General features: G+C 34.6%; 4 protein-coding genes and 1 non-coding gene across 6 annotated transcripts; 4 read left to right on the plus strand and 1 right to left on the minus strand.

Moving 5' to 3' along the window:
* Positions 1-106: 106 nt before the first annotated feature.
* On the plus strand, positions 107-4,063 carry LOC111020774 (cinnamoyl-CoA reductase 1). Its single transcript, XM_022297547.2, has 5 exons — positions 107-324; positions 468-622; positions 1,606-1,791; positions 1,892-2,244; positions 3,732-4,063. The coding sequence occupies exons 1-5, from the start codon at positions 192-194 to the stop codon at positions 3,919-3,921; spliced, it is 1,017 nt and encodes a 338-aa protein (XP_022153239.1). The 5' UTR covers positions 107-191; the 3' UTR covers positions 3,922-4,063.
* A 1,070-nt stretch (positions 4,064-5,133) lies between these two features.
* On the minus strand, positions 5,134-8,592 carry LOC111022341 (DNA glycosylase superfamily protein). Its single transcript, XM_022299510.2, has 5 exons — positions 7,768-8,592; positions 6,390-6,447; positions 6,201-6,284; positions 5,920-6,061; positions 5,134-5,723 (listed from the first exon to the last, which is right to left on the minus strand). The coding sequence occupies exons 1-5, from the start codon at positions 8,249-8,251 to the stop codon at positions 5,388-5,390; spliced, it is 1,104 nt and encodes a 367-aa protein (XP_022155202.1). The 5' UTR covers positions 8,252-8,592; the 3' UTR covers positions 5,134-5,387.
* Positions 8,593-12,710: 4,118 nt separating this feature from the next.
* On the plus strand, positions 12,711-16,136 carry PNSB1 (NDH-dependent cyclic electron flow 1). Its single transcript, XM_022289309.2, has 6 exons — positions 12,711-13,441; positions 13,896-14,086; positions 14,980-15,237; positions 15,355-15,460; positions 15,617-15,702; positions 15,829-16,136. The coding sequence occupies exons 1-6, from the start codon at positions 12,836-12,838 to the stop codon at positions 15,995-15,997; spliced, it is 1,416 nt and encodes a 471-aa protein (XP_022145001.1). The 5' UTR covers positions 12,711-12,835; the 3' UTR covers positions 15,998-16,136.
* A 718-nt stretch (positions 16,137-16,854) lies between these two features.
* Positions 16,855-16,938, plus strand: TRNAL-CAA (transfer RNA leucine (anticodon CAA)). The gene has a single exon. It is a non-coding gene; the product is annotated as a tRNA-Leu (tRNA).
* A 155-nt stretch (positions 16,939-17,093) lies between these two features.
* Positions 17,094-22,885, plus strand: LPA3 (Low PSII Accumulation 3). Of its 2 annotated transcripts, XM_022294298.1 has the most exons (12): positions 17,096-17,508; positions 18,089-18,119; positions 18,800-18,892; positions 18,976-19,038; positions 19,796-19,907; positions 20,453-20,538; positions 21,010-21,068; positions 21,152-21,254; positions 21,353-21,413; positions 21,628-21,710; positions 21,796-21,876; positions 22,367-22,885. In XM_022294298.1, exons 1-12 carry the CDS (start codon positions 17,171-17,173, stop codon positions 22,424-22,426), a joined length of 1,170 nt encoding a protein of 389 aa, XP_022149990.1. In that variant the 5' UTR covers positions 17,096-17,170; the 3' UTR covers positions 22,427-22,885. The 2 variants fall into 2 exon arrangements, with proteins under 2 accessions (XP_022149999.1, XP_022149990.1); XM_022294307.2 differs by lacking the exons at positions 18,800-18,892; positions 18,976-19,038 and having other exon boundaries at positions 17,094-17,508.
* Positions 22,886-23,586: the final 701 nt, after the last annotated feature.

The following is a 23,586-nucleotide window of genomic DNA, read 5'->3' on the forward strand; positions in this document are numbered from 1 at the left end:
TATTTTTAGAAGTAAAAAAATGGAGAGAGAGAAAAAAATGACCGGGGTTAGGTGAGTGATTAAATTGCGCCAAAGTTTTCCTTATAAAAAGGGGACCAGAGCGTCCTTGGTGGTTCGCTGTACTCCATCTTCTCTGCTTCACCAACCAAATTCCACTAACTTACACCGTTTTCTCCCTCCCTCCTCGAGCCATGCCCGTCGACGGCTCCTCAACTTCCGCCGGAACCGTCTGCGTCACCGGCGCCGGCGGCTTCATTGCCTCCTGGATCGTCAAGCTCCTCCTCGAGAAGGGCTATATCGTCAGAGGAACCGTCAGAAATCCAGGTTTCTTCATCTTCTCGATCGCCAATATGAATGTTACGAAACAATAATGTCGACGAATTATCGGCGGAAATGATCTTTTCTCGATGGATTTAGGTTTTGATTAATTTGGAGTTGTTTTTGTACTGGTTAATTTTGATTACCAGACGATCCGAAGAACAGCCATTTGAGAGAACTGGAAGGTGCGGCGGAGCGGCTGAGTTTGCATAAAGCCGATCTTCTCGATTTCGAGAGTCTGAGAGCGGCGATCGATGGCTGCGATGGCGTTTTCCACACGGCCTCGCCTGTGACTGACGATCCGGTGATATATAATTTTCTCTCGTTCGCTTTCGCTTTCGTTTTCTGTTTGGTTCCTGGGAAAATTAGAATTGGAGGAAAATGGAAAATCCTCGGAAGATATAGCTTATTTTTTCGTGCATGTGATGCGATGCTTTCACACATTCATATTCATTAGTGGGCTGGCTCCTGTTTTTTGGTTTTGGTCCTCACTGGGCCCCACAAGCAACATCATATCATGCCCAAACAAGTAATTTTAATTATGATTTATGAATCTTTTAACCAATTTTAAAACTTTTATATTTTAAAATGTTTATTTTCATCAGATAAATTAAGATCTATTCTAGTTTTCAAGGTTCAAAAAAAATAATTAATAATTTTTTCTAATATAACATATGGAATAAAAATTAGAACTAACAACCCTCCAATCGAAGAATTCAATTAAACTATATTCAGATAGATTTAAAAATGATTACTAATTGGATTTTTTTCCTTTTAAAAATATGCTGATTCTACTTCTAACTAAAATATTTATTGCGGTTGATGGTTCTTCTTCGTCCACCTACTCCACCATCGTTGAATTAAAAGATAATTATTGAATTTGAGCTTGTTTATTGGATATTTATTATAAATTTTATATTTTTTAAAATTCGAGAATCCAAAATTGGGAGTATATAGATAGATATATCAAACATTTCTAATTTCTCTTTTGGTTTGGGAAATTAGATACAAAATTTGTAATTTAATCGATCGAGATAATACTTGATCGGAAGGATGAAATTGTCCTTATGATCGATAAATATTTACAATTAAGAGAAAAATAAAAATAAAAAAATTTATAAAAATGAATTTGTTGTCAATTTTTTTTGTTTACAAATTCTTATTTGGTAGTTATTTTGTGTGTCGTAATTCGTGAATGATTTTCCTCTTTTCCTTTTATCAGAAGGAACTAACCATCCATTAAGTTGGTAAAGTAATGGAAATGGCGGTTGTGTTGTTGTTTTACAGGAGCAAATGGTGGAGCCGGCGGTGAACGGCACGAAGAATGTCATAATCGCGGCGGCCGAAGCCAATGTCCGTCGCGTGGTGTTTACTTCCTCGATTGGCGCAGTCTACATGGACCCCAACCGGGGTCCAGACGAGATCGTAGACGAGTCCTGTTGGAGCGATCTCGAGTTCTGCAAGAACACCAAGGTTCGATTTCCCAACAATTACGCTCTAATTGAAGCATTCCAAGACATTTGCGAATACATTCCATTCCTAGCTAATTTCTGAATCGATCTGGATTTTTCAGAATTGGTACTGCTACGGGAAAGCTGTGGCGGAGCAGGCGGCGTGGGAGGTGGCGAAGGAGAAGGGGGTGGACTTAGTGGTGGTGAATCCGGTGCTGGTGCTGGGGCCATTGTTGCAATCCACCATTAACGCTAGCATAATTCATATACTCAAGTACTTGACTGGATCGGCCAAGACGTACGCCAATTCGGTTCAGGCGTACGTGGACGTGAAGGATGTGGCTCTAGCGCACATTCTCGTCTACGAGACTCCCTCGGCCGCCGGCCGGTATCTCTGCGCCGAGAGTGTGCTCCACCGGGGAGAGGTCGTTGAGATTCTGGCCAAGTTGTTCCGGGAATACCCTATTCCTACCAAGTAAGTTTTCTTCCTTATTCTGTCTCTTTTGTCCGTTCAATTGATACACAGTAATGGTTTATAATATAAATAACTGTCTTATTGTCAATGGAACTTCATTCATATAATATAGTATTAAAATCAGAGCATTCGATACAAAAATAGGATCTAGCTAAGATTGATGAAAAAAAAACACTTCTTAAAACTCTGATTCATTGAGTCTATATATTAGTTTTTGTTCCTGAAATAATACAGAATTAGAGTTCACTTAAATAATATACCATTAGAGTGTGAGGTAGGTGTGACAGGAATTTATTAACATAAAATTAAAAGTTGCCTATTAGACACACTCGTATAAGTTTTAATTTATCACCAAGCATAAACTCATTTAATTGATTGAAATACTAAAGATGAATGGTAAATTTTAATTGTAAAAATTATGCTTCTATTTCCGTTTTTGAGGGCATAGGCAAGTCTATATTCTGAGTTTATACATTATCCTTTTAATTGGAAAGACTGGTTTCAGGTTTGCTTGATATAATCTAGATTATCCAGGGATCATTTAGGTTGTTTTGATGGCCCAAATTTGAAACTAGCTAGATAGCCTCCGATTTCAACAACATAGGACAATTACAAAGGGTAAATCATCACCACACAAGAATTGTAATAAACAAACTTATCTTTTAAAAACCTTAAATTAAAAATAACATAATTATCAAACGTATCCTTAATTTTTTTATTATCTATGGAGGCAGAGTAAACTGCACGAAATTTAACAGGCAGGTTTTGAAAGGAACTGGTATGTGTTGGAATTTTCTTGGGGTTAAGTGGGGTGTAGTAGGTATACCAACTCTGATTAATTGATGATTAAACCCCCTAATCTGAATTTCTAAAAGAATTGATTGGACAGAGATGACTGTTTGCTAATAAACCAAAGAATATTCAAATATTATACCTGTGGAGCTACAAGCTTCCCACCAAACACCTCCCTACTGATCCTTATCACTTCATGTTGGAGTTGGACTTCCCAATTATCTTTCATTGTGGTCTCCACCCTCCACCAACTGAACACTTGTCTAGTTTTCTCTCTGTTTCCAAAGTCTCGAGTGAAAGTCTAAAATTTGGAAGAGCTTTCTTAGCTGATCAAGGGCACGTTTGACAGTGCTATTTTCTAAAATCACTTATATTTCATTGTCAAACATTAAAGCATGTTTGAAAATGATTTTGGCACAATCAAAATCACTTTTGTCATTGCTAAAATCACTCTCATTTAAAATAGTAATATTCGTCCCTGAGATACAAGTGACTTTAGAAAACGACAAAATGATTCCCAAAATATTTCCCTTTCTATTTCATATTTGGTTACTTATTAAAAATAGGTTGAAGTATTAGTTAGATGAAGTAGAAGACCCGGTTAATAGTATGTTTTGTTGTTGTAAAAGTGGTATTATGGAAGTTTGTTGCTAGTTGTTTTATGTAATTGAGGTTTGTTTGTTATACGAATTTAGGTGCTCAGATGAAGTGAACCCAAGGAAAAAAGCATACAATTTCTCCAACAAGAAGCTGAAGGAGTTGGGATTGGAGTTCACTCCAGTGAAGCAGTGCCTATACGACACCGTTAAGAGCCTGCAAGAGAAAGGTCACCTCCCAATTCCTACTTGCACTGAACCAGCAGAATCCATTAAGATTCAATCTTAGTCTTCTCTTAGTTTGGAATATGTAGAAATAAGCTCTTAATATGTTTCAATGTTGTCGTCACAAGTTGTTTCTATTTTGAACAATATGAATGTGACATGTAAGCAAGTTTCTCTTCAAAAGTTTAATCCAAAATTTTTATCCATATGTGATTGATCATGGTCATAACTTGAGTTGATAGGACTACCCCGAACATGTTTTTGAGAAAGTTTGGTGCCTACCCCATGCTTATAACCGCTCATAGTTATCATAGCCTGTTAAATTATCATATGCATTTAACATTGTGTCTAATAGATCAATGGACGTTAAAACGTATCTAATAAGTTTTAAAATTTGTTTTTTTAGTCTCATAAGTCCAACTTTAAAAGATTCAATGCTTTTTGAAGTTATGGAACTTATTAGATATCAATATTAAATTGAGTTTTTTTATCCGACAGAATCTTACATTTTTTTATTGTGTCTAGTTAAGAAAAAAATGTCAAATAGGTCATTAAATACAAAATTGAAAGCTATGATCATTAAATACAAAATTGAAAGCTATGATGTTTATTATACTTTTTTAATTCAAATGTAACATTTATTTTATATTTTAAATAAAATATTATAATTTAAACTTTCAATCTCTAGAAATGTTATTAGTTTTTTAGTCATTGAGGCTAGCTTCTTTTTTTGTTTCTTTCCAGAAAACTATGATAAAGTAACTTATGAAATTAATGTCATAATCACCTCATATCATTATTCACTTTTCATACTTTTCCTAGGAAGAGAACTTTAATTATTAATAAAATATGCCATTCAAAAAGGCAAATTAAAAGAAGTAAAAACAAAATAGATTTTCACTAAATTTTCTTTCAAAACTAGAAAACTATTTTTGAAAATTGCTCTTAAGTTAGCCCCTTTTTATCTTTCAACATATAAAAGGAGACTCATAAGAGAGGTTCTCCTTTCCTTTTGCAATGATGGTAAAGGAATAGCAATAGAATAAGATGAAAATTTATCCTGAAAAGCAAATATATCAAAGTTTTCATGCCTCCGTAAACTCAAATAATTGCTACCTTTGAACATTAATCTACCATCATTTGGACTATCTTCAGCCTTCTTCATCCTCATTCTGCACCTCGTCGTATCGAGCTTGTATAGCAGAAAACGATCCAAACGTCGCCTAATAGTACAAAAATCAAGCTATAAATGAATATTAACAACAAGAACTCATGGTTCTAAATGCAATAACCAACCACATGCTTGAAGTAGTAAACTAACAGAACTGATTCTAGGCTGTCTTCTGTAGCTGAGAGTCAGTTTATACACAAAAACATTGCTAGAATTTACCTCATCCGAGGAAGTGGCAGATATCCCATCATGGAATTTACAAGCCATTACAGAAGAAAAGAAAAAAAGAAGAAAAAAAAAGGAAAGGACTCTGGTAGCTAATTACACTGAGGCAAGGTCCAAAGGCGACCATGGCTTCTTTATAGTTCCAAGTTTTTCAGAGCCTCTGGTATTTTCTCGTTAATAATAGGCTTGATTTCACCATCCTTTTCTCCTCTCTCTGCTGTCTCTATACATTCTGGAAACCTAAAGCAACTGATGAGATGGTCGTTGGTTAACCCTGCCACCTGCATGAATGTATAGATGACTGTCGGTCCCACGCTACGAAACCCTCTCTTAACGAGATCCTTGCTAATCACCTCTGCTTTTGAGGTCTTATCGGGGACCTGGCGTGGGTACCGAAACTGACTGATGATCGGTTTGTGGTTGACAAAGTTCCAAATGTACACGTCGAAGGAACCAAATTCATCGATTACCTGCAGCACAATGGAAAGGAGGCAAATATAAGAGTTAAAGACTTTTCTTCTCTCATCTCTCTCTTCTTAGATTGGTTTGAGAATAGACACATGAGTTCTCAAATAGAGCGCATTTCAGATTCAAATAGACCATATGTCCGTTTTATGCAACATAATGAATAAATAAACAATTTGACTAGAGGAATCTAGCAACTACCTTGCACATTTGACGACCATTTTCAATGATAGCTCGCACCTTAAGTTCTGACAGTAAAGAGGTAGCAGCACTTCCAGCTGCAACCATCTTTTTCTCGTTTAATTTTGAAACAGCATTTGGGTCAAAGTCCAAAAAGATTTCCCTTTAAGTACACACGTTATACAGGGTTATGTCAAAATTCAAAAAACAACGAAATATTGGAAATAGCATAATTATTAGTCAGCAAAAGCCATGTACTATGATAATGTGAAAAAACAATGAACTCGGAAGTAAAGTAATACCTAAATAGATGTCTTTTGTTAAGGATAGCAGGCCATGTAAGTTCAGCCAAAGCACCCGATAGGCAGAGCAGTTCAAACAATTTTCTACAAATGTTCATCTTTTTAAAGTTAAAAATCGAAATAGTTGAATGCAGTTTAGTGCAAGGATTGAAAGAAGAAAATCTGAAACTTCATCACATAGTTACATACTTGTCATCGTGAACAGGTACTCCCCACTCTTCATCATGAAAAGCAGCATAACATGGATCTGGTGCACGAAGAAAAGCAATCATGCTTTAGAGCCTCAACATAACTTGATAAGTCTTAGAAAGATGGAAGTTAAAACTATAAAGTCTGAATGTAAAAGGGAGCATCGAGTAAAGCATATGCCATTTCAGCAGTAACCAGCAACATATTACGTGGTGCACATTACATTTGACATTGCAACCAAATTTGCTCAATACAAAACTAGATACAAAATCCATGGACAAAAAAAAAAAGATAAAAGTGTAAAAGCTGGAATAGTCAATAAGAAGATCGAGACAAGATGAATTCTTTGTTTTGGGGGGGGAAGGGGGATGGACTTATATTAGAGAGAAGATAGAGACAAAGACAAGATAGTAAAATTTACCCTTCTGAGTACAACCTTGACATTGTTAGGCGTTGAGGGAAAATATGTGAATAATTCTCACAAACATAAAATAATTCCCGTATCGTATCTTTTACAACAACTAGAGCCTCTGCTAGTCACGAACTATATTTTGCCAACCATTGTGAACAAATATTGTAATATGATTATATGAAAGCTTGATAAATAAAGGACTTAACAAAGTTTGGAAGATAAAGAAGATTCAGTGTTGATATTACGACCACTCTTCAAAAATGAAAAGGTAACTTACGGCTAAATTACAGTTGAACTAAGACAACAGACAATCTAGAAACACCTAGCACATAAATCAGCCCCTTCAATTATTGATTTCAGTTTGAAATTACCTACAATATATCACATCAGTAAGGATGAAGATAAAAAGTAGAGAAGGGTCACTAGGGTGTGGCAAATTATTCAGCCATCTAATCCATTCCCATAGTTGAGGGATCAAAAAATGATTTTTGGACTATACATTTTGTAACAGTCATGCAAGTGGCAACTACAGTATGGCCGCCATTCCCAATGATTTCTCTTTGAGTGTACAGGGCACAGTCAGTAATAAAGAGCCGTATCAGATAGCAGGAGGTGGAAGAAGAATGAAATGAGAATCGACTACTCCCAGATAAGTGAAAATAAGTGATCAGAATAGCAAATACTCTGCTAGAGTCAACCGCAAATTATGACTCACTAGACCTAAATCGAAGATCTAATTGTACATTGCTTATTCAAACTCAAAATTTTATTACTGCAGTTCTTCATTCCTTCATGTACTTAAACAGAAGATTTCAACTCAACACTGTTCATCTCTGAATAAAGAGCAATGCTGTCAACATAAGAACACCCATTTTCACCTGAACTCATTTAGCTAACAGAAACAAAAGGAAAAAATGGTTCCAGCATAATGAACAAGCAGATTCAAGAAATTTAAACACATTGTACCTGTATTAGGTGTTACCCAAGCACATCGTTTTTTTGGCTCTAAACCAGCAACTGTATCCACCACCACCACCACACTTTCAACGCCAACCTTTTCAACGGCCTTTTCAGCCCTCTTTACCGTACTTTGCTTTCTCCTCAAATTGGGACCGCGCTGCCTCGTACCTCTCGCGCTAGACGCCCGGCTATTGAACGAATCAGACGACGCATCGGAAGAACACGACGCATTCATCGAGAGATTGAGAATCGCCTGGTGGCGGTCCTGCTGCCTCAGAACCGATGGCACCGAGACGCATTGAGGCGGCGACAATGGCACCCTCTTGTCCTTCGATTCAGCCTCCTGGTGAGGCTTTTCAAGCTTCTTCAATGGCTTCCCACCAGGTTTTCTGGGCTCGACAGGTCGGGCTTTGTTTCCGGTAGGCCCAAGAACCGGCCGGGAGTCGGAATCCGCCACATTCATCGACCGGATTCTGGGAGGGCCTGACATATTTCAATGAAAAAATTCGGCAAATTGGGGATTGGATTCAGATTAAAGAAATGAGAAAGAATGGGTGTAGTTCATTGGGTTTGAACAGTAGGGTTTGGGGAGTGAGGTGAGAGAACAGAACCCTAGGTGGGACCGGAAAATGGAGCCACATTGATGAACAAAAAGGAGCTCAAAGCAAAGGGCGAAACACTTATCTGGAAGTGGATGATGAAATTTTCGGAACGGCCATGATTGTGTTTGTGAGTATGAAAATCAAAAGAGAAACAAGAGAGAGAATCTAGAGAGAGAGAGACGGAAAATATGGGAAAGTGGGATAAAATTTTTTCGAGGGTTGAGAGAGAGAGAGACCTTCCTGCTGGAGAAAGCAACGAATCGAGAGAGAGAAATTGAAAATAACAGACCAGTCGTAAACTGCCACGTAGGAATCGGTGGGGTGGGGGGAGCGTTGAGCTGGGTGATATTTGTCTAATTTTATAGAAATAAAATAATACTTAGTTTTGACCCGCGGTTAAAAAAATTAACACTTCATTATTTCCTAAAAACTTATCTACTCTGTAGTTAGCACAAGATAGATCGTCACTCAATGAAACGTATTTTTCTCAAAGAAATAAGTAGATGCTCACCGGCCAGTCTGATGACACTTCAAATTTGGATAACTCTTTGATATTAAAAAAATGCACCCGCAAATATGGTAAAAAAATTTGGTAAATTTAGCAAAATAGTAACTACATTTAGTTTTTTCAAATATAACACTTTCTTGTATATACGGAGGTCTAATTTTAAAATGATAACTTTAATCAAATGATATATATCTATGATATACTACTAATATGAGTGTATATGCAATATGTATAATATATTATTTATATGAGTGTCTGATATACTGTTGATACGAGTATTTGATATAAGTGAAAATTTTTATATATTTGAAAATATTAAAAATAATTCGCATATTTTAAAATACATAAAAGATTTTTGCTACCCACCTAATTTTCCAAAATTTATATTTTCTTGCATTTCTCTCTCATGTCTGTTAAAACTTCAATGGTTATGGGGGAAAATCAAATCACATAAAAGTAATCGGTAGTAATTTGAATTCTTCTAGAAGGTCGTGAGATTTCAATCCGCATGTACTCTAAACTTTGACAAGTTAATCAATTTACACCATGTTTTTATTTGAAATTTGTTAATAATAATTCTTATACATGGATAATCTTTAAGTATAGGATAAATGAAATATTAGAGAGAAATACTAAAATCAAGTGTACCACGACGACGACGACGAAAAAAAAAAAAGAAAGAAAGAGAAGATGAAAAACTGCCCAATGAATTCAATTTTGTTTAATTTAACTTCTTAAATAATTGTCGTCAACTATGAAGTAAATTTTAGTTTAAAGAATAAAAGAAGTAACGTGTTTGGTAAATTAATATCAAACTATTTTTATTTAGCTGTCATGCCCAAATTAATTAGCTGTGTAATGAAGCCAAAATCAACCACTCTTATTTTTAGTGAAGTTTCCTTTTTTCCCTTTCCAGAAAAAAAAAGTATATATTTGCAGGGTGTTTTATTGATATTTAATTTTCACACTTTTTTACAAGATAACTATTCAAAAATTTTATCAATTATATTTTGAATTACTTGATTGGTAAAAACACATTTTTAATTATTTGATAAAGAAATTAAGAAAAAACAATCGTTATAAAAAATTTGTCAAAGCAAAATGTTCATAAAAACTAAGAATATTAAATTAAATTTTTGCTTGACAAAAAAATTCACCATAAGAATTTTTTTAAACAATTGTTTTTCTTTAGTTTATAAATAAGAAGTCAAAACGAACATAACTTAGTGGTAATTGGCATAATCTCCAAAGAAGATGGTGTGCGTTCAATCCCCCACCCCTAGATATTGTACTAAAAAAAATTTATAAATAAGAAACCTAACCAAAATACATGTAAAAGTTCGGGATTAAACTGTTGCCAATTTAAAAGTATAGGAATTAAATTATTACAAATTAAAGTTCATGGACTAAATTTATTATTTTTGTCGATTAAGTTGATGGTTGATCTTTCGATAATAAAGTTGATGGTTGATCTTTTCCCAAATATATGTTAATTAAAAAAATATTTTAGAAAACTAAAAAATTTTATTTTCATCTAAAAATTATATTTACAAAAGTAATAAAGCTATCTCGTACATAATTATGGTAATATATCTATATCATATTGTGATATGCTATAATTACATATAATTAAGAATGCTTTAAGAATTCAAAGATACCAATCATCACATTTCATTACATTTTTATTATATCCTAAAAAATAAATACATTTTTTAAATAATTTATATACATTTTAAATCAATAATATATAATAAGTATCAAACCAGATTACTTATCTTGTCAAATTTAAAGATGAGAGTGTGTGTCTATATATATATATATGTATATGCTATGCGACTATTTTGGTTAAAAAACACTTTTGGTCCATTTACGTTAGTTAAAGTAACGATTTAGTCTTTATACTTTCAAATTGGTAACAATTTAGCCACCGAACTTTTACATGTAACAATTTAGTCCTTACAATTTAAAGTTCGTAAAAATTTAGTTTTTATCATGATTTTTTTTGTTTAGTTTATTATATATAGATTGATAAAACTAATACAGGACCAACAATGTTTATTAATTACAAAGATTAAATTGTTATATGATAAAACTTGACACTTAATTTTGATAAGATTTTTCAGGATAGGGACTAAATCGTTGCAAATTTTAAACTATAGAGACTAAATCATTACAAATTAAAGTTCAAAGACTAAATCATTGCTAGTAAAAGCTACAAGAACTAAATATATTTTTTACTTGAGATTTAACACGTTTCATTTGAAGATTTACTAAAAATTCAAGTTAAAGTATACATTTTCAAAATTTAGAAATCAAATCAATCTTATTAGGTCCAATGGAATATTTTTCCTTAAAAAGAAAAAACTCTGCAATTATCACTAGTTGATCACAAAATGCATTGATTCAACCATCATAAATCCTAACCCCTTACAACTCAAGAAAGACAGGTCAACTTCATTCAAATTTAACACATCAACCCTTGTACTTTAGTTATTGTTTTAACCAATGTGACCTTATTTTCCCATTTCACCCCGTAAAATTATGTTCCAACCACACACTAAGAGAATATATAGATACGAAAACGACACAAATAATTTATATTGGTTCACAAGAAAGAGTCATGTCCAATATTCTGTGACAAGCGGGTTCTACTATGATAGGTTTGGTACAATGGACATACAACAATCTCTCAATTCTATAGACTTCGACAAAAGTCCCCTAGCTTCTAGGAATTACAACACTACGATCCTAAGAATACATGAATGATAAACCTCACCAAATACTCATGAGAATTAGTTATTGACGATACACTACAACTTGAGATCTCGATCTCCTCCTACTGCCAACTCACTGACTCAGTCACCTCTATTATTGTGCAACTACACAAATCAAATTCTAATACACAGCTTAACAAAACCTAGACGAAAAAACATATTTAAAGAAAAAATATCACATACGCTACGACCATGCAGCGTCAATTGACATTCGCATGCACCTTTTTTTAACCTTCAATTTCATGACAACGCCACATTTTTATGCTCTCGACCAATAAGCCCCTACAACACCCAAACATTTTTTTTAATTTCTTCTTCATTCTCTTCTATTGTTTTGGCTCCATCCATTTCCATTTCTTTTGATGATTTAAGAAATTCGTTAGTGGATGAATTTTTAAACCTATTACCAAAAACTCAGAAGTTAAAAGCATACCTTTTGAGAATTCAAAACTCAAATCAATATTATTGAGAACTCAAGAACCCTTTTCCTTAAAAGAAAAAACTTTGCAATTATCACTAGTTGATCACAAAATGCATTTATTCAACCATCAAACCCTAATACCTTACAACTCAAGAAAGACATATCAACTTCATTCAAATTTCACACCTCAACCATTACACTTTAGTCATTGTTTTAACCCATGTGACCTTACTGTTTGACTAGATTTATTGTCCTACCCAATCTCACAAAATCTAATTTTGCTAATTACTCATTATAGAATCATGTTTAATCCATATCTTTTAGTTAAATTATATATTTAATCCCAAAATTTTAAGAATGGTGTTTAACATATCCATGAATTAAAAAAAAACAAAATCTAATAAAATTCATCTGACTTTTATTCAGATGTTTAGTCTAATATATCAACAATATATGATTTCTGCTATTCACCGGATAAAATTTTAAAATGTTACGGGTAGAATATTTAATACAATTTTAGTCTCTAAATTTGATGACAGGTTTTTATTTAATCATTAAATTCTCCCTTGAGGATATGTTTCTAAAGATGGGGATCAAATTGTAGCTTTAGAGATTAAAAAAAAAAAAAAAAAAATCGGCAGAGGGGTGGAAGTGCAAAGTCTTATCCAACCTTCTTCCACACATTCTGAAGATCACATGGCCTGATAGCAAACGGTATGGAAATTCAATTCAAACCCACCAAAAAGCTTACTCAGAAGAGCTACAATCCATGGCCATGGCTACTTCTTCTCTACCCACCAAATCCCTCCCGCCATTTCTCCCAAGCTCAGCCTCCCCACCTTCTTCTCCTTCAACCCACTTCACCAAGCCGCTCTTTCTAGCCCCACCCGACATTTCTCCTCTCTCCACTACCCCATCACCACCAAAATCTCACATCCCCACTGCCAAAAAGAACCCATGGTTCGATCCTTTCGACGACGGAGACGATCCGGACATGGAATACGGCTCTCTCTTCGCCGACGGCAAGCAGGAGGAGGACCCTCGGCCGCCCGACAACCCCAATAATCCCTATGGGTTCTTGAAATTTCCTCAGGGCTACATGGTGGAGATCGCTTCTCTGGGTCTGAAACTCCGGGGAGATGTCCGGCGGTGCTGCTGCGTGATCTCCGGCGGCGTCTACGAGAACTTACTCTTCTTTCCGGCCATTCAATTGCTCAAGGATCGGTACCCGGGAGTCCAGATAGACGTGGTGGCTTCGGCCAGGGGAAAACAGACTTATGAACTAAACAAGAATGTGAGATGGTCTAATGTCTACGACCCGGATGATTATTTTCCTGAACCAGCAGAGTACACTGACATGGTTGGATTGCTCAAGGTTGGTTCATCTCCTCTGCAACATCTGACCTTGAAAATTGAAATTGAAGCCGGGTTCTAGGGATTGAGCTTCTTTAACTTAGATATTAATGGACATTAATGGCTTTTTTCTTTTCCTCTGACTCCTGTCTTGTGATGGTCGAAGAAATTAGAAAAATTTCAGTACAATGGTAGCATGTTAAATCACAGATGGACCCAAAAGCGCTCTAATACAATTTTAAACATGATAAAATTACCAATGAATCCAAAAACTTAAGTTGATAGCTTAAAATAATGAAAATACTTTCATGTCAATAGCATTCAAGAGAGGTGTGGGGTTCCTTAAATAAAATAACACATTACTTGACGAGGATGTGTCAAATTGTGAATGGAAAGAATATGTATTACTGTAGTACTAGAAAATTTCTCAAGGAAATTGGGACTGATTTGAGTGCTGCAACTTGTTTTTGTTGCAGAGTAGGTACTATGACATGGTCTTGTCAACCAAGCTAGCAGGGGTTGGGCATGCAGTGTTTTTGTTTATGACAACAGCCAGAGATAGAGTGAGCTACATTTACCCAGATGTGAATGCTGCTGGAGCAGGGCTTTTCTTGTCTGAAACATTTAAACCAGATAGCTCCAATCTTTCTGAGGGAGGGTTCAACATGTGAGGATATTTTATGTTTTTGCTAAGAATTCATCAAAAAGAATCTTATATACTCTTTCCCTCTTAGTTGCAGATGCCCATGCTTTGATTCGAAAGCCCTCGCCTGAATCCATCAATTTAAGTTTTTGGGTGATTTAATATGCTTAAGATGGTAACCATTATGGGATGACCTAGTGGTCAATAAGGGCCAATGTAAATAGCAAAGGGCTTAGAGGGAAGGCCGCAAGCTGGCCGGACACATGGATATAAAAAAAAAAAACAAAAAAAAAATGCTTAAGATGGTATCAGAGTAGGAGGTTCTGTGTTCGAACCCTTGGGTTGTCATCTCCTTCTCGTTTAATATTGATTTCGACTTGTTGGGCCTTTTGCAAATTTTCAAGCCCACAAATGAGAGGAGTATTAGATATCTTATGAATGATTAAATTTACCCTAAATTTAAACTTTTAGGTTCATTAGGTGATTTAACATTTAACATATTTGATGTTAGTTTTATATAGTATAAAGTAATTCTTTGTGATGTCATTTTCTTTCCAATTAATATTGATAGTTGGTATCATGATAATTTTCAAACTCATGAAGGAGGGCAACGATAATGCGTATAAAAGATCAAATATACCGTAACTTATTGGTATAAGCTTTTAGGTTTGGTATATACCAAGTTTTTAGGTTTAGTGCATAGTTTAAAGTTCTAAATTCATAAACATTAGATTATTCGTCTAATCTTACTTGATATGTGGAGTACGTTTTACCAGTAAATGAGTGAGGTACGGCTTTTATCATGATAACAAGAAGTAGTTTCTAAGTGAAAAGTTAAAACTGAAGAACTAAAGAGAAATAGCTAGCTCAAATTATTACTTCTTTTCATGTCTTGAAGGCTAATTTCCATGATTTAGGTATCATCAAATGGTTGATTGGTTGGGGAGGCCATTTCGCAGCGTTCCTAGGCATCCTGTTCCTCCGCTCAAAGTTTTGATTTCGAGAAAACTGAAGGAGGTTGTAGAGGAGAAGTATAAGAAAGCAGGTGCTGAGAAAGGAAAATATATTGTGATTCATGGGATCGAATCAGATTCCAAAGCCTCAATGCAGTCCAAAGGTGATACTGATAGCTTGCTGCCCATTCAAGCCTGGGCTGAAATAGCCAGTACTATAAGGTAGATATTATGTCAGTTCCTTACTTATAACCTGAAGGTAATTAAAAGTAACATGATTCTGCTTCTCCTTTCACTCTTTTTCTGATGATAACACTTTGTTATTGAATCTAAAAACAGGGGATTCAAACCAGTTTTTGTCATCCCACATGAAAAAGAAAGAGAGAATGTCGAGGAAGAGGTCGGGGATGATGCTGGCATCTTATTTATCACAACCCCGGGACAGGTATTGATGATGATCCATCATCTTCTTTAAGTATCAAAAAAGATGGATGCAGAAGAACGATCTTGAATAAGAAAGAAAGGGAATTAACACCTAACAGTTAAATCAGTTGATGAAAGTCAATGATCTCACCACACCATTCTTAACTGCCATCTGCAGCTAGCTGCTCTCATTAACGACTCGGCTGGTCTAATAGCCACCAACACAGCTGCTATCCAACTCGCCATTGCTCGCGAAAAACCGAGGTCTTGATTTGTTTCTCTTTCACATGAACTCAGTAGTTTGCTTCCTGACCTTAAAATCTTCCATTTGCTAGAAGTTTAAAAAGGAACTGTCCTTGACATGTGTCTGTGGTGCCATTCTGTTTGCAGCATTGCTTTGTTTTCCTCTGATGAGAAAGCAAAACTATTTGTTCCCGATGCCGAGTCAAAGAGATGCATCACGGTTTCATCAGCGACAGGACGACTAATCGACATCGATATGGGCACGGTTAAAAGGGCCATACAGAGTTTTGAAGTGCCTCTAGCTCTTGCTTTTTAGTGAGTTGACATCATAGATTTCTGTTTATATCATCTTGATGGTGTTCTTTCATTTTGTTCCCCTTCTGTTACCATCAGTTGTAACTGTATATCAAAGCATTGAAGAAGAGAGGTAATTGTATATGTTCTGTTTGGTCAAAGTTATTTTTCTTTGATTTCTTTTACCTTGCTTTCAAGAATTACTGAAATTGTTATTCATTTGAAAATAACAAGTCTACAAATAATTTCAACTTAGCTTGAAAATTAGAAGCACTAATCACTTTTTTTCTCAAAAAAAAAAAAAAAAAAATCTACCAAAAACTGGCAGCCAAATGGTCCCTATATTTTTACATTTTAAAAGCAAACTTACAATGGTACTATATTTTACATATATATTATACTTGAGTTATACTTCTATTAACTAATAAATTTTATAGAACATTTTTTATAGTACATTAAATATAGGGTGTGTTGTGTGCGGGGATTTACATCTCCGACTTCAACAAAAAGAGATATATGTTTTTACTGTCGAGTTATGTTCATGTTAGATATCTAATAACTTCTTAAAATTAAAAAGGGAAGTTCATAAAAATAGGACAGGATAATACAATATCAATATTTAATTTTTAAACGAGTAAAGTTTGATTAATTTTTGATGTATTATCAATAATATAATACATTTCTATATATTAGATAAAATGTTAATATTATAGATATTCTTAAAAAATCATGGCAATAAAAATATTTATATTAAAAATTAAATTAATAAACAAGTATTTTATACCTTTTAGATAGTTAAAAATCTCTATTATTGGAATTTATATTTATGATATTTTATGTTAACATTATATATTATTATATGTCAAATTACAATCAAAGGTCAGGATGGCCGAGTGGTCTAAGGCGCCAGACTCAAGTTCTGGTCTTCGTGAGAGGGCGTGGGTTCAAATCCCACTTCTGACATTTTTAAATATAGTTTATTAATTGTTTGAAATATATTTTAAAATAAAAAATAGTCAATTCCGGTCCGTGTCTCAATTGCAATTTCGAGAAGTTGAAGGGGTCAATGCAAATATTTGAGAATGTAGGAGGACCCGCGCGAAAGTCGTAGACTGCTTGCTGTCTTCAAGTTCGTTATCATCTCATCCAAACGACCGGCGACTGAACTTCAACTGAGAACTCTTAGAGCTTAGCCATGGCGATCATGGCGTTTCTCTCCTCACCACTGCACAGTCCCTCTCTAATCCGAAACAAATTTCTCCTCTCTCCACTTTCTTCTTCTTCCTTCAGTGCTCTACGGCGTTGTACTCCATCCAGTTTATCTGCCGCTCAAACTTTCGCGAGTTCGAGATTTTGCTTTAGGATACACTGCACTGATAAAGAACGAGCTGCACCGGTTACTCAGCGTTCCGATCCTAAGGCTGGAGTCCCGGTTTATAAGCCTAAAACCTACGAGGTTCTAGTCTCCGATGCCGCGAATTCGCTTGCCTATGCTCTGGAAGATGGAAAGATCCGCGTGGAGATTGATTTTCCGTAATATCTCGCTTTCTATATGAATATTGATGGTTTCTTTAAATTCTTGCATTGTGGCGTTTGGTTGGGATGGAGCTGAGAGGAAAATATTGTGGGATTTGAAGTGACAAAATTATTGATTTTCAGCACTATCTTGCTCTTTCTTGTGAGAGATACTACTCATTCCGACAATCTTTTACTTAGCATTAGGGTTAATACTACCATGCAGTACGTTTGTCTTCGTTTCTTTCAATCCCCCCGCCCCGAGTATTGCTAATCGGTGCATTTGGTAAAGTAATCTGGTGGATTCTATTTTGGGGTTTTCTTTTCGCAGAGAAATTGAATGTGGTAATTAAGATTCTTAGCGTAGTCTGTATAAGTGAATTGGTTTTTAATGTCTTTGAAGCTTACAAGAAAGTAACAATATCCTTCGCTCTAGCGTCGAAACGTAGTTTATTCTGGAATGTAAGGTTCAAATTTCTGTGTGTAAATTTTAGTTTGAGAATTTATTAGTCATTTGAGTGGATTTTTCATTATTTTCTAACCCTTGTTTTATTATTTCGTTTTTTTTTTGTCTGGTGGGGTTTCCTACATTCATCAGTCCCCTGCCTAGCAACATTTCCTCGTATAAGGTATCTTTCTCCTACATGTTTTTAATGAAATTCGTTGCTCATAACGTTATCTTTTCTTTCTTTCATTTATGAAAATATTCTCCATCTAGGCATTTTTTGCTTACATATATAAACGACCTCAACGTGTTGCAGATTATCATTTGAATCATGTAGTTTAGATTTTTGCATATTATGTATTGTTGATACCGCATTCTTTTTTGTGTTGAGGATATTTATACGTACGTAAAGGGATCCTTAGATGATTTCATTGATGCAAATAATCAGCTTGCAACGAACCTCAAAGAAAAGAAGGGAAACCAGATCTGATTGCATATTTACTTATTTAGTAGCTAATCGTGAATTTAACAACCTAGCAGCTCATACTGTCTGTTGTTGTTGACCTGAATTCATGAACTCAGTCAACATAGGGCCATTTTATAATGTGTCCAAAGAATTTATGTTTGCATATTTCTCGTGTGAGCAAGTTGTGAACATAAAATATAATATTCCTTGCTGCGAAAACAGCTGAAATGAATTTTGGGAGTAAAAGGTTACCATTAAATGAAATTCTCACCTGAGATTTGACAGTTGATGTGTTGGTGGTTACATTCCAAGCCATGTTAGTTTAGGTTCTTTTCTATATTCTGGATTGTTGATAGCACATGTTCATTTGATTTGAGGATATTTCTAAATATGTCAAGGGATCTTCAGATGAGTTCATCGATGCCAATATTCAACTTGCCCTGGCTGTTGCAAGGAATCTTCAAGAAAATAGAGGAACTAGATCTTGCATTGTAAGCAATTATATAAATTTGTATTACCAGCAAACCTCTTCTCAAGTATGTGCAGCCGTTAAAATCTCGTGTGATGACATTAGGTGTTTCCAGATAAGCCAGAGAAGCGTAGAGCTTCACAGCTATTCAAAACAGCTCTTGACTCGGTAACAAGTTAACTATTATAAACTTGTATTTATTTTTTGTCTAATGCAGATCACAACTGCTTGACTTTTTTTGGTAAGAAGCAAAACATTTCGTTAACAATAGAAGAGTACCAAAAGTGAGGGAAGATGAAAACCAAGTGAAGATATTATAATTTATAGCGATGGTTGGCAATTATGAAGTAGGAGAAATAATTATGGAGGTCTGGAGGATTTGGAAATAGCACTCCAAGAAGAGGGACATCACAAGATCTGCAAAAAAACCTATCTACTCCATCAAAAATTCTTCTATTTGTCTCAAGTCAAACCTTCCAAAAGACAGTGAAAAAAGCATCCATCCCAAAGCCACAACTGCTTCATTTAAGGGCTTTTTTATTTGTTCACACCATTATGGGGCCCTTTATTAGTTTGTGGCTTCGGCCATAAAGAAAAGGCAAAAGTCTAATGTTTCAGCTTAGATATTACGAGAAACATTTAGTGAATAAAGGCGAGCAGTGTTGAATACTATCAGAGGTACTTAGATCAGGTCATGAATTCAAAATTGATGCCACTTACTTTGGATGTTCTAGCTACCAAATATTTTATAGATCGGTAGTGTATTTTAGATATAAATAAATAAATTTGTGATATCTGATGATGCACCATTATTACTGGTAATAAATGATGTGGTTAATCAATAGCATGCTTATCCAGACAATTTAGATCTTGGTCTCCATTTTATGTGCTCATTTGATATTATTTTTCCCTTCTGATCGTTCAGATTGATGGAATAACTGTAAGTTCCCTGGATGATGTGCCTGCTGGACCTGTCACATCCTTCTTTAGATCTGTTAGAAACACCCTTGATTTTGATTTTGAAGATGAGAATGCAGGTTGGTTATATACACATGGGTCTAACAGATCCCTTGATTTTGATCTGTTAGAAACATTCTTGTCTTCTCTCTCTTTTTTATTTTTTATTTTTTATTTTGTGCGTGTCATGGCCGTATATTTCGCTACTAAATGCATTGTGCAAATATATGACATATCTTAATGACCTGAACCATTACGGCAAGACTGCAATTTATATTCATAGACAGTAATAAACTTGATGCAGAAAAGTGAAATGACAGGAAAAAGAAGAAAGAGTCAAAGGGAAAGAAAAGAAGGACTGACTAGAAAAGAAAAGAGTGATTAACTTGATTTAATCATTATATGAGGAAACTGTTTAGAAACTTAAAGGACCTGCCTCTTCCTATGTATTCCACTTCACTTTTGTGGATATAAACTTGTTTTTTCTTCTTCAATCATATGTTTTTTTCCTTCAGTCCTATGTTATATGTTATATTGTTATCTTTTATTTCATTACCTGCTTCTTTCTAAGATTACCATTATCATTTAATGATTTCTCACTCTTTACAATCCATCTGAATCACAGGTCGTTGGACATCTACTGACCCTCCATCACTGTACATATTTATTAATTGTAGCACGCGTGAACTTGCTTTGATAGAGAAGTATGTGGTATGATGTCTATGATAATTGCAAGATAGCAACTTTTGAACCCGTTGCCTACCTTGATTTAGCTTCTGACTAAAAGTTACATCTTTTTCTTCTCAAAATGGTTATAATGTTCTCATTTCAGTTTGTCTTCTCGAGCACAAATTATTAAAAAATTAAAAAAAAATCTGAAAATTTATTCCTCCTACTGATTATGATTCAGCTATCTACTGAATACTGATATTGTGGAGGACAGAACTGTTTGTGCCATCATGCCATTCTTCATGGTGGCATCGATGGTTATATAATACCTTTTGTCTTTCTTTCTGAGCAACTTGCATATTGGGGTGTGGAAGTACTAATTAAGATCTATTCATGACTTTCTAAGTGGCATTTCCACACACAATACGTTATGTTTTAAAGTTAATTTCACGTGGCTTATTGCAATTGGTTTCTGTCTTTACACCATTAGGTGACTCATTTTGGGATGTGCAGGAAACTTTTGCTTCGTCAACACCCACCCTGCTTTTTAATCTAGAACTTGAAACCTTGCGGTAATGGTCCTCCTTCTCATCCATTATTGATAGATATTGGGTTCATATTTGCAACTACTGATCAGAAGTTTCAAAATTCACAGTGCAGACTTGGGCTTACTGGGATTCCCTCCCAAAGATTTGCACCATCGATTTCTCTCTCAGTTCATCCCAGTGTTCTATATTCGAATCAGAGAGTACTCTAAGGTTTTGGATCTCATCTTGGTATCCTTGTTTAATTATATTCTTATATTTGTTGACTAAATTCTCTACTCTTTGTTCTCTTTGGGGGGAGGGGTACCAAGACAGTAGCAATAGCACCTTATATTGTTAATTACAGTGGAGCACTGTTTCGTCTATACCCTGGTGTGTATACTATTTTATCGAACTGCCTGTTAGAGAATTTTGTTCTTTGGTTTTCTCGATGTCTTTATCGGTCCTAAATCAGTTCACTGCACACTTAAGTTTTAGTAGCTAATCTTTTCCACTCTGGATTTTCACATAAAAATCTGTTCTCATGGATATGGATTATGGAACATGTGATCTTTATATCTCTATATCTTTTCATCCTTCATAATAGGGCCTTGGCAAGTGATGCTAAAACAAGCAGATAATTCTTATGCTTGCATTGCAGAGAGTGAGACAAGGTTCACCCTTGGTGAAGTATGTATAGAAACAGCAGTACTTTTAGTTTTAGCTATTAACCATTTGTCTGATGTTTTTGGACTAACTGTTGCTTGTTATTTAGACAAAAGATGAGCTATTAAGGGTCCTTGGACTACAGGAGGAACAAGGAAGCTCATTAGAATTTCTCCGCAGAGGCTACAAGGTTTCCTTTCGATATTTGTCTTATACCTATATGGTGTTAACTTATTGCTAATGTTAATCTTCATGCACATTTGATGCCCATTTTGTTTTTTTATTTATGTTTTTGAAAATTAAGCTTATAAATACTACTATCACCTCCGAGTTTCTTTGGTTCGTTATCTACCATTTTTTAATATTTTTGTAATCTAAGCCAAAGTTTGAAAAGTAACAAAAATAGCTTTTAAAAACGTTTTGAAATTTGGCTTAGAACTCAAATGTGTTTAAGTTGTGAGGAAGCAAACATAACTTTTAAAAACAGAAAACTAAGAACGAAATTATTATCAAACCAATGGAGCTAACCTACCAGCAGTTTAAGGAGAAATCTGCACATCCTATTTTGCTGTCTATGTTTTTTATTCAGTTATATGTGCATTCTTTTAGTAAAATAATCCTTAAACTGTGGCAGGCTTTGTTGGAGATAGTTTTGTAACTCATGATATCTCCTTTTGCAGGCTGCCACTTGGTGGGAAGAAGATGTTGACTCTGAACTATCTTCGGCATGGCGTAGTTGAGCAGCTCGAGGGTGGATTTATCTTTCATAAAACACTTACATCTTCATCGGGAAACACGCGTCGATGACCCTGAACATGAGATATCAATCACGTTTCCTTGTTCTATCAGATGGCCTCTTTCTAAGACTCTCATGGCTTTCTCTTGAACAGTCACTGCAGGGAAACTTCTATCTTAAAACTACATCTCTATTCAATCCACCTGCTTCAGAAGACTGACACAAACTTGAATTCAAGTCATCCTCCCCTGGAATTCAAGGTAAAATAATCTTGTACATTTTCTTAGTCGTAATGAATTTCGTTGTGTTATTCGTCATCGAGACGGGTTTGATTTTCCTTCACCATATTATGCTTGAAAAGTACAAATCAGGCCTTTTGGAGGGTTTGATCTTAGTCAAAGAACCACGTTATTCAACTGAATGAAATGATAATATATACAATCATTTAACTTTTTTTTTTGGATTTGAACCTCTCGTTTTTAAGAAGATAAAGTAATAGTTATGCTGATGTCTTCTAAACTAATTGTTCCAGGCTAATTTTTGTTTATGAATTTTACATTCAATCACTAATTAACTTCTATCTATGATTAATTTACTGGTATCAATCATAGATTTACTGCTCTACACATTGATTAACTATTTTTTATATTTAAAAAGTAAAAATATAACTAAATACATGATATCATCTGTTAATCTGTTATTATTCGCTAATGTAGTCTTATTTATCTACGACATCAACTAGATTATGATATATCATTAATCAACTAATAACGTCTTCTCAAAAAAAAAAACTAATTCACATATATCGAGTCAGTTAAGTAATATATTTTTGGCAACCAATTTTAATTATATTAAATATCTAATTAACAAATAAATGCAGAATATATGGCCAGGATGGTAAAGTGGTCTAAGGCACCATACTCTAGTTCTGGTTCGGGTGAGAGCACTGGATTCAAATACCACTGACATTTTTTTTTGGTAAAAAAGAAAAAGAGAAAATGCAGACTTTGTTATTAATTAAAAAAAAAGACCAATATAATAATAATAATTATTATTATTTTGTTGAATAAGTAATGAGATGGTTTGGGCGTATATGGATCGGGATATTTAAATTTAGGTATGTGAAATGTCTCCTTTTAAAATTTTAATAATTTTCCACAAATT

Source organism: Momordica charantia (assembly GCF_013281855.1).
Source record: "Momordica charantia cultivar OHB3-1 chromosome 9 unlocalized genomic scaffold, Mcharantia_2.0 BLBB01000009.1, whole genome shotgun sequence".
In the NCBI taxonomy this organism is placed as follows: Eukaryota; Viridiplantae; Streptophyta; class Magnoliopsida; order Cucurbitales; family Cucurbitaceae; genus Momordica; species Momordica charantia.